Here is a 19,132-nt window from a genome sequence, read left to right on the forward strand (position 1 = left end):
AGGCATATATTAGCAAAGTAGGTTTATTTCTTACTTTTTTGCCAGTAAGATTTCTTGTACACAAATCCACATATATGTGTGTGGAGTCAAAAGCCAGTCACATCAATAGTGTTGCATCTGAAAAAGAGTGTGAGGAGGTAAATGGCTGTTTATGTTTCAGGTTTGTAAAGAGTGATGTACTTGAGCCATGCACGAGGGGGTTTGTTTTTCTGAGATGCAAGTATTTTTAATTTTATTTTTTGTGAATCTATTTTGTAAGTGTAATCAGTGAGGGAAAATACCAGATCTGCAGGGTTTTTTGGATTCAGTGAATGTAGGGTAAGTCATGAACTTTAGCACTGAGAAAGGTAACAAGGGAGAAATATTTTTATTTTCAGACTCTTTCCCAGCTTGTGATGCTCTCTCTAATATTTTGCCCCTCAGAGGGCAGGCCAGGTATTCAAGACACCTGTGAAGTTTGGGTGGAATATTTTAGCTTTAATGAGGGTATTAAAAAAAGCCCCAACAATGCCAACCCCACAGTAATCTGAAGTTGGACCACATACCTTTGAATGTCCCAATCCTGCTGAAAACCAAGCTTGCTGTGGAGAGATCGATTTCTTGCCAAGCCCGATACTTTTAATTGTGGTATTCTGATTTATTCATGCTGTTGTTCCCAAGGGATCCTGGTTTGTAGTAGCAAACCCTTTGTCCTTTCAAAGCCTGCAACTAGGACACAGCTTTGTAGAAGAAGGAGATCTGAAGAATCTTCCATGTGTGTATCCCTGAGCATCTCCTATCTGTCACCAAAGAGGAGGCAGATCTGTTACTGTGTGTCCTGCTCTAGAACAGTAAACTCCTAAAAAGGACTTTTGCTGCTGTATCTGTGAGTCTTGCAAGAACATTCAGCAGGGTTTGACCCAGGGTAGTAACCCCTGTATTTCCTTGATTATTCTGCAGAGTGATCCTGGACACCATTGGAAAAGTGCAGATTTGGAATCCTACCCAAAGGGAACTTGGCACATATGGGTGCCTGGTTGTTAATGACTTTGGGTTTGATACAGAAACATCAGTGCTATTGCGTGCAGGTAAGACTGTAGCATCTGCAGAACTGGGCTTTTATATATATATATATATATATGCATATATATATGTGTGTGTGTGTATAAATGTAAATATATAAGCAACCATCCCCACTGCCATGTGAAATAGTTTATTTTATTGGCAATCCATGAAACTCTGCCTGATTTAATAGGCATCAATAAGATGGTCTTGTTGCTCTAAGTGCTCTAAAACCACAACAGGTGTGAGTTCAGTCTGTCCATATCTATCCCACCTGTATTTTCTGGCTGCAGCTTTGCAAAGTGAATTCTGTTCCAAACATAATGAATTCAAATACAGGATCTATATTTATAAGCCAAATAAAGCTTTTAAAATTTATTATCCCTTTAATTTCAAAGAGATTCCTGTCATCTTGTCCTCTGCGTTAAATGTGACAAATCTGGAAGCCAGAAGTTTCTTAGCAGTTGTTGGAGATACAATCGTGGCAAGAATTGGAGCAAATATTATGATTGAGTGTCCAGTGAAAGGTAAGCAAAGAACTGCACTGACATTCCTTGTAATGTTGGAATCGGAAGTTTACCTTATATCTTGAAATAAATTACCAGTGAAGGCAGAAAATCATTGATCATTAGTCTTTTTTTATTAAGCATGTCACCCACACCAGATCTATTTCTTTTCTGCCTGTCACTTCAATTTACACACATATGTTCAGAGTTTCCTTTAAAACTGCTTTTCTTTTCATGAACTGGTCTAGGCCTCCACCGTGGAGCTTAAAAGCCCACCAGAGTGCAGGACTATCTTGCTGCAATAGCAAGCATGGCCAGCTGACTTGCTCATCAGAGAACTTTCCTTATCCCTGTTTGAGATGCACATATGTCTAGACTATTGTTAAAACTGAAAATGAAATCTCCAGCCATAGCTTAATAGAACTTAAAACCTGACAGCGAAGTAAACTTACCTTTTAGAGCCATCAGTCTGCAGCTGCAGCAAGAAAACAAAGAACAGTGCTGAGCTGTGAGAGCATACAGATATTTTTCTAGCTCAGCATCTGTGGAGGAGCATTAATGTTAGTCTGAACTTATGTGCATTAAGTAGTTCACTGCTTCATTTCATTTTCCAGTCCTTTATGTTGGAAAGGTAGATATTTTTCTTTGAATCTTATCATTGCTATCTTTTAAGTTTAAAGGGTAAGATTTAACTCACTGTGGCAATATTCTGTCAAATATTTAATAAGCTGAGCTCAGCCTTTTGTGAAGATGATATGTGAAAGTGCTGATTATCACAAACATTGCAACTGAGTGCAAAGAGCAGCCTCAGAGCAGCCAGAGTGCTGCTCACATTTGTGCTGCTGGGAGGTGCAGATCAGAAGGGTGTTGATACTGAACCAGGGTAGTGATAGAAATATATGTATGCAAATAGCTCTGCACACAATAGTGGCGCCAGGCTGACATATATTAGGACGTGTGGCTCTGCTATTCACCGTTGTACCAAGGCTAATTCTTTGATGAAGTAATATTTTCCAACTATAGTTTGGCAACTCCATGTATAACTGACCTTCATCTCAAATTCAGCAGAGAGTTCATGTCACACTGTTAATATTAATATGGTTAGGATGGGTAAGCAGTTAGCAATTTAAATATAAATTAATATTTTCACATGGGACTGTAGATTTCCAAATGCTTCAGAATTGTGTATATTCGTGAGCCAAACTTTAGTTATGCTGAGACACCAGTGTTGACTTAAAAAATGATTTATCTAATTGCTTTATTTCCTGTCATTGCCAAGGAAGTAAGTATTGCTGTTTGTGAATAAAATAGAGCTTGCATGTCTTAAAATGTCACTAAGTCTAGAAGCAGAAAAACTTTTGCAATGATGTAAGAAGATTTTTCCTGTTCTCCTTTCCTTGAATAAAAAGTAATAAACCACTGACTTCAGAAGACTGAACTTAATAGCACTTTATGCTAATACATTTGTCTAATAGATGGGACCCAAAAATATGTCTATTTGCAGAGTAGGAGGATGAGGACTTTGTTGTGAGTGCTGACAAAGCATCATGTGAATGATCAGACAAACAAGAGTTTGAATAAGAAAAGAATACTAATATTTCTATGCACTCCAAAAGTTCCTACAAACAGGCAGTGTGAATGTTCAAGAGCCTTTTATCATTGTCATACATGTTGATTTACAGGAATGATCTCTTGCATTCTTGGAGGAATAGCCCACCTCAAACCCTTGCAAGTAATATCTGGAACAAAAGTGCTGTTAGACAGGGATAAAACGTGACTGTTTGTCAGCTGAGGATCTCTTAGAGTCACCTGTAAAAGTAATTGTATGAGCCTTTCTTTCAGTGTCAGGGAGACCTTGACTAGATCTGGAGCACTTCTTTCTCACTGCCTTTCCTCCTGATTGCTCAGAGACAGGGATGTGTTTTCTCTGTGGATGACAACTTCTCTGTCTGTCCCAAGTCTTTTTCTCCATGTTCTGCTCCGTGCTTGTTCAGGATCCTTCTACACAGACATTACTCATGCAGATTTCTCTGTGGTGTCATGCAGATACATTTGATCTTTTGGCCTCTTGCTAGTCCACAAAACTCCACAAGATGAACCATCTAATGAATAAGGTGTCTGTGTGTGTGAAGAGTATTAGTGCCATGCCAGTAGCAGAATTCTTAAATTACTTCTGAATTTCTTGGCTGCAATGACTTCTGAAGGTTTTTTTTTTTTCTGTAGGATAAATAACCTAAAGTACTTTTTAGAGTTGTTCAATCCATAGTTTCCTCTGGGAATAAATCTACACATTGAAGATGTAAAGATTAATATTCTGTGCAGTGTTGGCCTGTTGAGTAAAGGGTTTTTCTCTTTTTCATTGTTACTGATTTGATTCTTTTGTCCTTTTGAAAGCTTTTCTTGCACACTCCAAAAATCACATTGAGATTGAAAAAAGCCTTTGAAATGCTGAAGAGCAGTGTATCCTAATAAACAGAAGAGCATCAAAGAACAGACTAAGAAAAGTTAGCTGAACTGCTGAAGCTGATTGTATCGCTTTCTTTTCTCTTTTCAATTTATAACTAAACTGTTTTTCCACTAATTATAATAAACTCACTTTTATAGCTCCCACACGAGCATACACTAGGAGATATTCATGGCAGTCTGGATAGATTCATATTCCATTCTTACAGCCAAGAGCTTTTCAATCAACACACATGGTATAAATATCAATACTGATTGCTCCAAATTGCTCTTGGATAACATTTATTGTATTTGCAGAAAAGATCACTTTGTGATTATTGCGAAAATAAACTAAAACTGTCAGACTCCATTTATTGTAAAACCTTTGAAAGTTCTAAGTTGAAGTAAAATCGGGGGGAAAGTGGAATTACATATAAAATGTGCGTTGTCTGCCACTTGCTGGTGAGAGAGTGGAAGTGACACACACTGAGCTGAGGTTGTTTTTACTTTACATTGAGGCTCTGAAATATCTTGGCACAGAGGCCTTGAAGAGCAGAAACTCCATCTTCATCCAAATTCTGCATTCCTATGAATACATTTTGGCACTCTAATAATAACATACTGATAAAAAATTGTGAGAAATACACAAAACCTGTTGTATCTTTTTGCACAGAAGTTTCACAAAGGTGGACTAACTACTTGGTGTCAGTATTGGAACTTGAAACAGGTCCAGAAAAATCAAGATTTTGATTTTCCATCTGTTCCTTCATTTACCCACACTATTCCAAATGTGACTTTGATGCTATTCTTTGTCTTCTATGCTTAACCCCTCAGAAGACAGCAGTGAAGAAATATAGTAGTTTAATACATAGGATTCTGACTCTTCATTTCTTTTAGGTTTTTTGTGTGTTCTAAAAGATATTAATAATAGATTCCAAAAATTTGAAGGGGTGAGTAGAGATTTATTTTATGAGGAAGGAATGGCAGTATTTATAATATAAGGAATATATTTTCCTCTTATGCTTTTTACAGTAAGTGCATCTACTTTAGAGTTTTTGTTTGGATCAGACATAAGTGGGAAGAACTGACAGATGTACTTCAGAAGCTTAATTGTGCTTTGCTATGTGTTTTTTAACAGTCTGGGAACCTGAAAACTTTGGATATACCTAAACTGAAAGGCGTGCCTTTCAGTTCAGGTGTGCCTGGGGACTATGCCTATCATTTTCCCAGTATTAATGGACAGTATGTCCAAGGGTCCAGGCAAGATTCACCAAGTGGTCCAAAGCAATCCTCATCCCAACACTCATCAGGAGTGTTTTGGGAACCTCAGTACCTGCTGTGTCTCTTTAAAAGCACATTCCTAAGGTCCTTCACTACTTTCTGATGTAGATGTAGCCTGCAGACTTCAGGGAGGAGGGGGGAAAACAAAAATTGAAATAGTTTACAGCATTGCTTTTTTTTCTCTCACAGCTTTGCTAATTGGAGGAATTTCCTTTAAATCCTTAATTCATGGGGAGTTAAGATGGGTTGTATGACAGTAAAATTTCAAATGCTTCCTACTTCAATTTGCGAAAAAACTGTCAAGAAGTTCCCTAGGCAAAGTTTAACATAATCTAATAGTGTAAAGGAAGAGGCAAGCTCGCTGGTTAGCACCTGATTGAATGACTGAGAGGAACAAGTGGTCAAATTTACTGTGGAGAGAGGGTAGGGTGCCCCAAAGACTGTTCTAGTATTTGTGATTCTCAGCATTTTTATAGAAGTTCTCAAAAAGAATGTGAGCAGTTAGTTGACTACAGCTTTAAAGAATGAAGATTTATACAGGCTAGTTGGATCTAAAACTCTGCAAAGAGTAGCAGCAGGATCACACAAGTCATGTTTAATAGCTAAAGGAGGGCAAAGGGTGTTCTGAATTGATATTGCAGAATAAATGTACACATAGAGCAAGTAATTCTAAAGACAGACATATAGACGTGTCTGTACCTGAAGACTGTCACTCAGAGAAAGATCTGTGGAGTCCTGGTGGGTAGTTCCATGGGAACACCAGCACACTTGCTGGGTGCTGGCCATAAAGGCAAATCAAATCTAATGGCAGAGGAATGGATGGAAGAATAGAAAATATAAACTGGCCATTGCTTAAAGCTCTGGTGAATTCTGTTTGCAGCTTGTTAATCTCATCTCAAAAACTATATATTAGTGCTGGATGAGGTAGAGAGGACAGCACTGTTAGAGGAAATAGGCTTGATGGTCTGAGGGCTACTTCTGGTCCTGGAACACAGGAAGGTATATTGAGGAGGGGTCATTCAATAAGTGCCATGACTTTTGTACTCTGCCTACACATCCCCAGGTACCCGTCAATGGACAATAAGTGCTTTTAATTGGACTTCAGGTCTAATGAAGGGTAGCAATTCCTCTGTAGTTCTTTAATTTCTGATGAAATTATATTTTCCAAGTCCCTGCATGTGTATGTACTTTATGATGATAAATGTCTGAGTCCTTGGTGATATAGCACTGTTAGGCAGTGAAGTGAAAGTATAATTTCCACAGTTGGGCAAAACAGTCTCTGCTAACAGTGCTGGATTGTGGAACTGCCCTAATGAACACCAACCAAGTCGTTGTTGGGGGTCGACTACAGAATTCAGTCTAGCAATCATTAGTTGCCTTGCTTTAAGTGCCTGATTTTGAAAAATATTAGCCTTAAACTTCTGCAGCTGGAAAAAAGATCAAGTTCTCTTTGAGATGACAGCCAGAGAACTAAACAGAACCCGACAGAGCTGTAGTAAGAGTGGGACAAGAAGGGGTCTTGTTGGGGAACCCCTCTAAGGAGGTCACCAGATGTCGGTAAGAATATCTAAATCCTGCCAGATGCTGCTACCACCTAGGAAGAGGGGCTGGTAGGAAGCAGGAGAGGTAATAGCTTTTAAAGATTGTGAGAGAAGGGGCAGTGTCAGAGGGCAGGTTGGGGGATCACACCGAGTGCCAGAATGTCTCACGCTGGTGCTCTATCCAAGGCTGTTATTCCTGGTGAAGTGGGCAAGATTCATACTGGTAATTTCAGTAGCAGCAGGGTTTAGGCTTTTTAGGGTTCACTAGAAGTTGATTGTCTGACCATAATTCAGGTGAATATGAAGGCAGTTTATGAGAGAAAATATGAAGACGTATCAGTCAAAGCAATTGCTTTGTAAGTGCACTGGAGGTGTTAGTGAGTGTAGGGTAAATAACAGTCAGATGACATTTGCTGTGTGTATTGCTGACGCAGAAGTGTTTCCTCTGAAAGTTGACATGCAAATTTAGCCTCTGAAATCAGGTAAACTTTTAGTGAAGTGCAGTGAAATGTGCTTTGTGCCAGCACAGTTCTGCCTTGCTCTTGAATGGGAAATACAGAATACTTTATGAGATTCTACATAGCTGGGGGAAAAATTTTTGAAGACATATCCAATGTTTTAGAGCAACTAGTTAGTAGGCCAAGATTTTTATGGTGTGTAATATTTCACAGGGCTTTCAAGGTTGGAGGAAATTTGTTTTTGAACACTGAATATTTTAAGGGCACCCTATAGTGCAGATTCCTTTTTTTTCCCCCCCCCTTCTTTTAAACACGTGTTTTGCAGTCCTATCCGGAGCTGGACTTTTTTCCATAACATTTGCTGTCTCAGGGCCACTCATGGCTTTTTTCATGGAACATTGAGTATCGTAGATCTGCTCCAGTGCTAGTGGAAAATAACCTGTGTTTGAGGTCAGAAAAATAGATTAAGCTAATTTTAAAGTTTTATAGCCACTTAGGTCTATAGTAGAAATTTTTAAGAGGATTTAGATCTGTTGCAACAGTAAGATTTGCATTTTTAAGGTTTTTCTAAGACTAAGAAGGCCTGAGTTCAGGAATGCATCTTTGTCAATGAAGGACAATTACAGCCATCTTTAATTTTGAGTATGTGTTTAATTGCATTCCCTGATAGGAATGGATTTAGTCTTATGCCTAAGTGCTTTCCTGGCTTGGAGCTGTAGAATATGATTGTTTGATTCTGTTATTATCTGAATCCAGTGATAGATCTCCCATTTGAATCACTGAGATCTATACTGCACTCAGGGACTCTGAACCTTTGGCATTTTGGGGAGTTGGTACCTTTGGGATCATCCTCAGCTGCATCTGTGTGGAGATGGAGTAGGAAGGAAACAAAGGTGGCTACAGGCTATTTCCTACCTCTTCGCCTTTCCATTCTGTCTGGGCATCAAAACACGAATTCTTCAGCTTAAAAGTCTTCTTGCTACAATTCTGTGATGGAAAAGGCTCTCAAAGATAGGGTGAAAGTTATTTTTGTTCATTTAAAGTCCCTGTGTAAATCAACCTGTGTGTAAGGGAGAGTTAACCATCCGCAGTAGAATTCAACCCTGTGCACAAGACAAACTCCCCTGTGAAGTCCTACAAATATGTCCCAAAGCTTAAATATAATTTCAGGTCCTTTAAGAAAATAAAAGAAAACAAAAACTTGGGTTTGGCTTATTTTTGCTTAGTTTAGTTTCTACTTGGATAAGAAAACGGTACTTAAAACTCTTAAGGTTTTATTTGCATGAGTACTAAAGGGTAAAGAGGTTTTAGGCCTTAACTACTTACCTAGAGAAAAAAAGAGGGTTTTTTAGTGTTTTGATGGTATGCTTGAACTCTGTCCTGCAGTTTCTCTGTAGGAAAATTGGTGTTTTTCACAGTGCTGCTGTAAGAGTCTTGTCACAAGAGGAATGTGGGAATTGTGTACTTTGCCTGCTTTCTCACAAGAGCTGATAGATGACACTTAGCTCAGTGTGCAGTGCTGCATTCCAGTAGGGAAGGAAAAATCTTATCTCGGGAGCAGTAAATATGGAGTCTAATTTCTAAAGGAGAAGCACTGAAAATCTGCATGATGGAAGTTTTTTCCACCTGAAGTGTGCTGATGGTGACTGGGGCTGTGCTCTCTGGTGGGTTATGAGATGGAGTTTAATGCGAAGCACTGTTAAACTAAAAGGTAAATGCAAACCTAAAAATATTTTCTGTAAGTGTCCTCCAACAGTAAGAGTTTCTCCTGATAGGAATTCTAGAAATGAGAGTATAAACAAGAACTCTGTTTCTCATGAGAGTTATGGCACTAAAGGATTTTTCACTGGCCGTATGAACACACAGATAAGCTGAAACATCCAGAGACCTTGAAATGCATGTGCTGCTTTGCCTAGGAGTGCAAAGGAGTTGGACTACAGGGGTCTCTCTTCTCTAGCTTTGTCTCTTTAATCCATTTTTAGGGTGTCTCTTAGGAGATGTGATAGCACTGTACCATCAGCCTTTTTTCTGACTGATTTCTCTCTGGATGCACAACTCTGAAAGATTCATGTTGCATTTGTGCCCTGTAGTTTTGGGTTCCCCTCAAAGGTTAGAGGCCCCTGATTTCTGATGTACAGCTGTGTCCTGACTGCAGAGTGTGCAGAGTCCTGTTCCCCTCTCATCCCTTCATGCTCTATTCCAGCCTGTAATCAGTCCCCAAACTCTTCTCTGAAAGGAATCTTCCTGTTATTCCTTAGCTCAGCGCTCAAGCTGAGGATTTGCTTTAATACTCTTAATGACAACCTAACCAAAAGCCCATGAAAAGGTCACAGAAGGAGCTTAATTGCAAATACCAGTTGTTTTTAAGAAGATAATCCAACATCTCTCAGTCTCACTTTCAGATAGTGATACTGTCTTTCTTATCCATGTAATAAAAAGTTTTGGGGAAAAAAATAGAACCATGAAGTACAAAATCTTGCAGGGTCCTCAAAATTATTGTGAAGGGGCCAGCTCAGAGGGGCTCAGCACACAGTTCACATAACAATTATTAGCTCCTGGATAAAAATCTTCATGATAGTTTTGGCTAAAGTACCATGGAGGAGTGTTGTAATTATCCCCACTACTATTTTCAGCTCAAACAGCTCACCTTTATGAATGTACCCTGGAGGTATCCAGGTAACATCAACTCCATTTCAAAATGACATGTGATAACTGTGTATAATGCGTTAGTGTTTTTTTTTTTCTGTGATGTATTTAACTGATCATTTTCCATGGGTTCCCCACACACAGGCTCTTTACCTGTAAGTGCCAGCACCCCAAAGATCACTTGGGTGGATTCACTGTGCATGACAGATGGACTGGCTCCTGGGCTGTTGTGCAGGGCTCTGGCTGCACTTCTGCTCCTCAGACCTCGAGTTTATGTGCTCACATTACTCACTTGAGTAAGGGCCTGATTTACTCGTGTGTGTGTGGTATTACTCGCTTGTTTCCCCTAAAGAGAAACATATACAGCTCTTTGGAGAAACAAAGAGGAATCATTTCCTATAACTTGAGTGTAAGGTATGTGACAGATAGGCAATTTTGAACTTAAAATGAGTGGCAAAGCTATTCTGCAGATTTCTGCAAACTGAACTCCAGTCAAGGTTTTAAAAGGCTCTACATATCTCTGAATGGGACATGGCTAGAAGAATAAAGACATGGCTATTTTTCTGGGATAAACTCTAGGATACAAACCATGTTTGGAAGAAAAATATTTTACTTTAGTTAAATCCCTGGAATGAGCTCCATTTCTAAATGCTGTTGTGAGAGCAGAGGGAGGACTGTATCCCGGGGTGACACTGGGCTGATGTTTGATAGATGCTCAGGTTAAAAGTTTAAACTTGAACCATTCCAAACGTTTTTGTGTTTTGTGGAATTTGACTTTAAACCTTTTTACTTTAGTCCCATCTCAATTGTGCTGCTTCTGGCTTCTTTTTGGCTCTGATTGCTCTGCTGGGTTTTGGTGCCAGTGAGGTTGGTCTGGCTGCAAACCTCTAGGCCTTAAACAGCTCAGCATCCTCACACCACCTCCTCAGCCCATCTGCATAGTAACTATATACTCCTGAATGGCCATGGAAAGTACACTGTAAAGGAAAAATATGTCTGAGAATGATACACTTTAGCCAGAAAGCTGGGGTAAAATGGAAAAAAGACCCTTAAAACAAGACCTTGTCCTAATTCCAAAAGGATTTTTCAAAGTGGCATAAAGCTTTTTCTGGAAACTTGAAAAATAGCCTGGGTTTTGGACCCCTGTGCACTCTGCAGATCTGTACTTTGTTTTATGCAGCTTCCTTCAGTAAAATACAAATCTACATGGGTTTAAAAGCACCGAACAGCTGCTAAATTGTCTAGAATAAAATCTGTGATTGTGCAGAAGAGTGTTTCTCTCTGCTGCCTTTCTAGACAAAATGGCGAGGGGAGCTTTTTCCTTCTGTGAAATAGCAGATTCCAAAAAATATGTCTGGTTCCTATTACAGCAAAGGAAAAACTTGAGGTGTGCGTTGGAAGTGCTAAGCCAGTGATTGAAATGCTAAAGTTGTTCCTACAGGCCATTCCACATCATGAAGACATCATCTGTAAAGTAATACTGCACAATGATCTGTGAAGAGAGGAGTCTGAATTAGCATTGGATGTGGCTGGAACTTCCAAATGTCCAAAATTTGGGTCGGCTTCTGTAGCAGAACCTGTTTTGGTAGTCTTCAGTGAGCACTGACCGTTGTATTTAGCAAGAAAAAGAGTTCAAATGAAAGACAGTTTATCTGCTCTGACTTGTCTCTTGCCTGCACCTTTGTGCACCTCTGCGGCTGCTCACTGTGCCACGTACGTCAACCTACCCAGTGACTTCCCCAGGATTTTGGAACTTGGAAAGAGCATTTCTGCTGCAGCAGCTCAACCAGAGCACAAGCAATGAGGTGTCTGATTTGCCAACTAGCAAAATATCTTTTTAAAGGCAAACGTTTGAGGAATGTAAAACAGTAGAAGTCCTCCCACTGGTACTGTGCCAGTGGAAAAATCATCTCATTAAAAATAAATGTCCAGAGTACTTTGTTGATTAAAATTTAAAATGAAAAGTTATCTTCAGGTGCTGAGGTTCTCACAGCTCAAGAGTTACAGCAGGAATGATGATAGGCCTTTGGTTTTCTATGCCATGATAACCGAGATTGCTTAACAACTGAGTCCCTCTTTCTCTTCTTTTCTCTTCACACTGTTGTTACTTGGTGTATAGATCACATCTGCAACTTGGAGAGGTTTTCAGGAGTCTTTTGGCATAAATTTGCCACATGTATTTTCTAATTTAATTGATAAATACGTCCTTTTTTTTTCTTTAATAGAAATATTTTTCTCCATTTATTTTTTCTTTCTTTTTGATCAGAAATGGAATATTCATTTGTATTTTGAGAGACAAGTTGAATGTAGAGGGTCTGTGCAGATCTTTATGTCAGCTGGTCCTGACTGGGTTTGATGGTCTCACATCTTGTTCAGCAGCAAGACACGGGAGCACATTGCTTTTGTAGAACTGGTAGCAGTTTTTAAAGCTGTCTGTGAGCTTGGCTTTACAGTACTTTAATTTTAACCTTTAATCTTAGTGGGATGCTGAATTACTAGGAAGGCTCACAACTGAGAAGTTTTCTTGTGAGTGTAAAAGGTGCTTGTTTTGCTGCAATGTTGTTACTTTGGTTTTCCCCCCTGTGAAATGACAATGGAAACCCAGGATTCTTGAATGTTACAGTATCAGTTAGCAATATAAACCCTGCGGTTTATTTCTCACAATAAATGCTTTAATTACTTGCATTTTAAAGGTGTTCCACAACCAAACGTAACATGGTTGAAGAAGAAAGACATTCTACAAATCAATTCTTTCTTGGTTTTGAATGGCTCTTTATTTCTGAGGAATGTTTCCTATGAAGATGCAGGAATATACACCTGCAGAGCAACTAATGCTCTCGGAAAAGCTGAAGCTGCTTCTGTTCTCCAAATAACTGGTAAGTGCTAAATGAGAATTCCTTACTGATAACAACAGGGAGACACTTTATAATCAGAATTTAACAATAAAATAGTTGGGGGGATACTTAGCACTTTATTAGGAATTTGGAATTTTTGATTGCATCTGACTCCCTGGGATCTGCTCTTTATTTTGTGTTTCCTGTAATATGGATTTGTGTACAGACAGTTTGACTCTTCACTTGAAGGTTATTTCATCTTCTTGATTCCGGGCAACAAATATCAGCCCTTAAACCAGCCGACACATTAGAAATTAAATCCGCTGTCATGTTACATTGTTCCCTGTGCTTTTATCTAGGGAAACAGGGCAGGCTTTAGTATTAAGAAAATCTGCAGGGAAATGCAGGAAAATGAAAGCAAAGACTGGTTTTGGGATTTGGTTTTTGTTTTGTTTGTTGTGTTGGGGTTTTTAATTATCGAGGCCAATAAAATGTAGAGACACGGAAATAAAAAATCTGAACGTGAACTGCTGACTCTCAGAATAGAAAATGTAAAGAAAAACTCCATATAGAATACACTATTGTAAGTAGATTAATAATGTAACACCATATAATACAATCTTGCCTTGCAAATCACTCCAGTAAGTGGATCATTTGGCTCTAGAGATGAGCTTTCTCACTATTTTGCTGTACAAAGAGCAGCACAGCTCCCCATGGCCAATCCTGCTACAAAGCTCTCTTTCTTGGGCACACACGGAGGGCAGGTTCGACATGTTTGGGTCTGTTGGCCGAGGAAGACGTTCCAGAGGCATAATATGAGTCTCTGTGTGAGGATGAGTGTAGGCTGAAGCTGCCTTCCTGGTTTCAGTTTTCCTGGAGTACATGAAAACTTGGGATGTTCCAGAGGGGAATATTATTACAATGACGTGACTGGAAGATTGCTCACAGGAGTCTGAACTTTGTTTCTATTCCTGGTCACATGACATTAGTTTAAATAAATCTGGAGCAGGTAGGAGAGGGCCAAATTCTGCAAGTTTTTGGCTGTGCAGGACTGCGGTGAAATGGGAGGACTTCTGCTGTCAGGATTTGCAGATTGCACCAGCTCAGTGTTGTCTAAAACAACATCACAGCAGTTTTTGGTCTTGGCTACAGCATTTACTGCCTGACCGAGGGCAGTCCAGCAGTAGCACAAAGTCTGTGCAGCCTTTCCAATAAAAGTTCCTAAGACCTGACATGGCAACCAGTTTTTTGCCTGTTGAACTGGCATCACTCTGGTTTTGTGAACACTTGTTTTGTCCCAGTGTTTACAGACAAGCAGGAGGCTTCGTACAGACATTACACACTGAGGAAAAGGGTTTAACCCATGTAAAATAACCCACAGAGGTTAGAATGTAGCAGAGGATTTAAACTCTTCTGGAGGAAGAGTCATGTATATTATGTACATTCATTAGAAGAGAATTGTTGACTAAGTGGTAAGAACTGTGTGTTACTGACAGATTGCCCACATTTTTGGCAGTTATTCTGCCAGCATATGATGGAAAGGAGGAGTTGCTATAGTGATAGGCATTTGGTTCTGCATACATTATGCTATCTGTGTGCATAATGAGATTTTAAAAGATTTTCTTCTTTTTTTCTGTTGTAGCACTTTGTCTGAATTCCATCTAATAGAACAGAGGAACTGCCCTGAGAGAATTCCTCTGAGAGAATTATTTTTCTTACAATTTCTGTATGTTAGTGGCTTGTAATGAAACAATAAATAACATTGGCATGAAAACCAGGAAATGCATCCTGTAAATCTTGTTTTTACACTAAGTGTTACAGGCCTATTTTTCTGATAAATTCAATAAATTTGATTAATGTAGAAACTTGCATAAACAAATAATTTCTGTGTTTCCCTGCTTACATATCTGAAGTTTATTTGCTATATGGGCATAAATGAAGTTGATCCTAAAGAATTGCAAAGTGCTACTATCCTGCTTCATAACTAGCATGCTGGATATTTTGATAATTTTTTTTAGCATCATGATTTAATTCTTGGTAAGAAGAGATCTTATGCATTGTGTTACAGAACAAAGGTTTACAGAGACTAGCACTCAATTCTCAAAGGGAAGCAGAAGAAGGCGTATCATAATGGCATCTGGAATTGGTACAAATGTCACTGTGGTACCTGGAGATCCACTAAGAATAGGTGTGTTGTCTTTTCTGCTTTGTCATTTATATTATTTATTTATTTATTTCATTAAGTTGGAGGGGGCCCCATGGAAAAAGTGAGTGTAATTCCCAAGAGTCCAGGTTTGGTGACCACCTGGATTTCCTAACTCTGCCTCAGCTTTCTGTTATCACAGAGGAAGCCTTAGAGTAAGACACATGGTAATTTTTTTATTCAGCTTTCCAAACAATATTTTAGAAGGGTGACCTTTTAGACATCTTGAGGTGACTCATTGTGACACTAAAGCTGCATAATTACTCTTTGAGCTTCACTTGAAAAAAATGGGAGGGGATTCACCTAGGTTCTAGAAATGTTTGGGGTTTTTTTTTCCCTGTCTAAATGAAGGCCTCTGCCTTCCTGCTTGTGCCCATGGAGTGAAAATGCAGCAATTTTATTCAATGTGTTTATGATTCCTTTCACCAAACAGATAAAAACTCTTTAATTACAGACTTATTTCCATATTACAGAGTCTGAGATTAAATCTTTGCTCTATTTAAATAATCGCTCCCCATCCACTTTGTTTGTATATAAGTTAAGTTTATAAGAACCTACTGAAAGGGAAAATATAAAGAAGTGTGGTAAGTGTTACCACAGACCTGATATCCCTCCAGGAGCAGTCAGGATTTTGGGCCATAGTTTGGACTTCAGTGAATTTATGCATATGCTTGTTTTTAATTAGAATGGTAATGTCTTTTATGAAGAATCATACAGTCATACATCCTTGTTCACAAACGTTTCAGTGTGTCTAGGAAAACCTGCTAAAATCCTGTTGATTTTTAGGTTGCCCGGTGCTGCCCAGCTACAGACACACAGTCCACTGGCTTTTTGGAGATAGTCCAGTTGAGGAAGTTAAGACCTTGGAATACCGAACCCTGGTTGGGGGTCGTATCCTAGAGGTGAACACCAACTCTGGTCAATTTGCTGGACAATTCCAATGTTGGACTTCAGCTAGTGCAAAACTAATGTCAGTTTGGGTAAATGTCAAGAAGGAAGGTTTGTTGAAAATTATATGACAAATTCTTGAATTTTAAAATATATTCTTTCGCTCTGTAGAGACTTTCCTGAAAACTAACCTGCTTTTGTGCATTGAAAGTAATTCACAAATACGTGTTTAACTTCACATATGTGGATAGTCCCATTTAGCCAATAGACAATGCCTGTACTCAGAGTTGGATATGGGAATTAATGTGTATCCAAATATCATGTGGGGGTTCTGATTTCTTACTTGTGTGTCTGAGAAGCTGAGAGAATGGGTCTTTCTGCTTAAACATTTTTAAATCAGGCAGGCATTTCTCCTTCAACAAATGATACAAATTGCTGCTGTGATAGCCCACCAAACTGAAACAAAGCTGACTTTGAGGTTATCTTTGGAAATACCTTCATTATGATCAAAATAATTTCAATATAATTGCCATAATCCAGCATCATTACAATCAGTATGGTAGTGATCTTACTGCAGTCACCCTTAAACATATCACTGTACCAGGGCACACTGCACACTCACTGATTTCCATGTTAAGTTTTCAAGAATATCTTGTAATGTTCTCCAGTGTAATGCACTTGCACAAAACCACATTAGTAGGTTATAAAATGTACGACTGAGGATTATAGATGAAGTTGAGAAGAATCTTACATATGCACCAACAAGACAATCGTCTGTATCTGCAAACATGTTATAAGGCTTTAAACATTTTAAATACTTTAGAAATTAATTACACTGTCTTTTTAAAAGCCCAGTTATAGTTAGGAACTTAGATCCTCCTAAGAGTCTGGCAGCAAAGCATCAAACTCCCTTTGACATTCAAAAAAAAAAAATTCTGACCAGTCAATTCCCAGGGAATGCAAATCAGATTTAAAAACAAGTACCTGTTGAAATTCAAAGGTTCTGTATGTGTTTTATCTCTTAGCCTATCAATATGGTTTGGCTTATGGTGTAAAGGACTCAGGCAGTAGGATCAGATCCCCTACACTGTGTATGAGGGTATTCTCAGTGACTGTTTCGCGGGTGAGGATGGTTCTAGTATGTCTGGGGTTGGAGAGTCAGTTACATTTGCAAAGTAATTTTACTTAAACGTATCTATGATCAAAAAATTTATTTTAAAAATAAAAATTAAGTAAAAATATTAATGAACTGAGTCAGAAAATATTCTAGTAGAATTTATCAAAAAATAAGTCCAGTCCTCCTTGATCCTAATCTAGAGCTCGCTACAGTTAGAATTTCTGAACAGGTCTAGCCAGGTCCTGAACTCTCCACCTGCTTTAGTGTTGTCCAATCCCCTTTCCCAGCCAGGTTGCTCAGTATTTTGGGGTGATTTCATTTTGTAGTTGTGAGCTTTAACTCTGATTGACACTTACGTAAATGTCTCATCATGGCAATACCAAAGCATTTGTGAGACTGCATAATCTCCTTTGGTGGTTTTTGCACAGTAGGCATATTGAGGGCACTTCTGAGCAGTATCATCCTAGTTAAACAAACAATACAGTCTCTCCATCATAACTACAGTCAGTAAATTTAACTATTTCTACTTTGAAAAAGGCCCTTCTGTATTATTTTAAGAAACCCAGAAGTAATAAGGAAACATTGAAAAACAATAAGTTAAAGAATTCATTATGTGCTGGAAGAGTGAGCCTGTGGACACAGCTGGTAGCTATCAATTATTCTTGGTTATTATAGAAAAACCTGACTCCTTCTGTGATCACATAAAGATCTGTCAATATTGCATAGTACTTCATCTTTTACCAAGTGTCAAAAAAAAATTTTGGAGGAAGGGGTAAGTGTGGAATTGTGACTAAATATAAAGGTAGTAATTGTCAGAAGTGATCGGTTTTTAATATAAAACGCTCTTTAAAACAAATTCCTTTTTTCATCTTGCCAGATGCCTCAGTAGCAAATTATTTTTGCATTAAGTACTTCTCTGTAGTTTAGTACAGGATTTTCTTAAATCCTGAAATTATGTGAGGTGTCTGGAGTAAGATGAGTTTTCTTCAGAATAAACTTATTGTAGAACAGCAGGAAACCTAGAGAGCCTGATTTATAGTTTCCTCTTTTTAGTTTGCTCATTATATAAAAATGTTATGAAAGTTTTAAAAGAAGCTCCTCAGTTCCTACTGTGAGCCAGGTTCTGCCCTTCATATGCACATATGCTGATCCCATTTGCTTTTTAGAGAGCTTTGTGCTCATAGGTAAGGGCTGAACTTGAGGGGAAGCTGAGTAGGACTAAATTCTACTTTGGCTCATGATCCCTTTTCATAATGCTGAAATATTTGCTTGTCTACAGAGGATGCAGTATCTGTCCAGCCTACAGAGTATGCTGCCAAATCAATCAAAATGTGACACAGTTACAAGGTACAGTGCCTCTCTCACACTTCTTCCAATTGCATTTCTTAGATTATGCATGGGAATATGCTGAGTGGAGTCCTTGCTCTGCGAGCTGTGGGCATTCAGGAACCCGCTCCAGAGGGCTACAGTGCATGAACACAGAGAAACAGAAAGTAAACGAATCCCAGTGCAGAGAGCTGCAAAAGCCAGTGATTATTCACCAGTCATGCAACACAGAGGACTGCCCTGCCAGGTAACCTTCTTTGTACTCTATTTCCATGTGCTCTATGTGTATTAAAATGCACTCACAACCTCCTGAAATTGTGTTTTTCTGTGAAATTTCTATGTTCATGCTCCAAGTCTGAAGTTTGGGGTTTGTTTCATCATGAACCCTGAAGCATGAGAGATGTGAAAGTGGATCCACTAGCAAGGAGGGAAACACATGATTTAGCTGAATAAGATCAGAGTGTGTCTTCATGCTGCTGCAGCAAGTCCTGCTGCTATCACACCTCAAAAGCTAAGCTGGAGATCTTTCTGAGACACTGTGATGTGTTACTTTTGTGGAATCTGTGCCCCCCTACAGAGAGAAAACTCTTGGTGTTTAGAGCAGCCAGGATAGTTCACCTGCTCTCAGTTGTGCCAGCAGAGCTCTGAGCAGGATGTTTGCTGTGGAATGCTTCATTTGTCTCTAATACCCATCAGCACAGTGCTCCTTGCATGCCCTTCCCTGCCAGCTTTCTCACCAGATCAGCTGGGGTACCTTGTGATCATGAGGCTGAAAATATTTATATCGCAGACAAGTACACCTCAGCAACCAAAGGGCAAAACCTTACCTCCAGACTACTTGAGTTGCAC

General features: G+C 39.0%; 1 protein-coding gene across 6 annotated transcripts in view; it reads left to right on the forward strand.

Moving 5' to 3' along the window:
* The window catches only part of ADAMTSL3 (ADAMTS like 3), a 174,663-nt gene that overhangs the window by 149,173 nt on the left and 6,358 nt on the right, over positions 1-19,132 (forward strand). For 4 of the 6 annotated variants that reach the window (XM_064668927.1, XM_064668926.1, XM_064668928.1 and 1 more), the window contains 6 exons: positions 940-1,067; positions 1,440-1,568; positions 12,609-12,791; positions 14,818-14,937; positions 15,739-15,951; positions 18,347-18,530. In XM_064668927.1, coding sequence (XP_064524997.1) covers positions 940-1,067; positions 1,440-1,568; positions 12,609-12,791; positions 14,818-14,937; positions 15,739-15,951; positions 18,347-18,530 — 957 coding nt within the window. Of the gene's footprint in view, positions 1-939; positions 1,068-1,439; positions 1,569-12,608; positions 12,792-14,817; positions 14,938-15,738; positions 15,952-18,346; positions 18,531-19,132 lie in introns of those variants that run through there. The other 2 variants (XM_064668930.1, XM_064668929.1) reach the window with 2 other exon arrangements.

The sequence above is a fragment of the Pseudopipra pipra genome, chromosome 12 (genome assembly GCF_036250125.1).
Source record: "Pseudopipra pipra isolate bDixPip1 chromosome 12, bDixPip1.hap1, whole genome shotgun sequence".
Classification (NCBI taxonomy): Eukaryota; Metazoa; Chordata; class Aves; order Passeriformes; family Pipridae; genus Pseudopipra; species Pseudopipra pipra.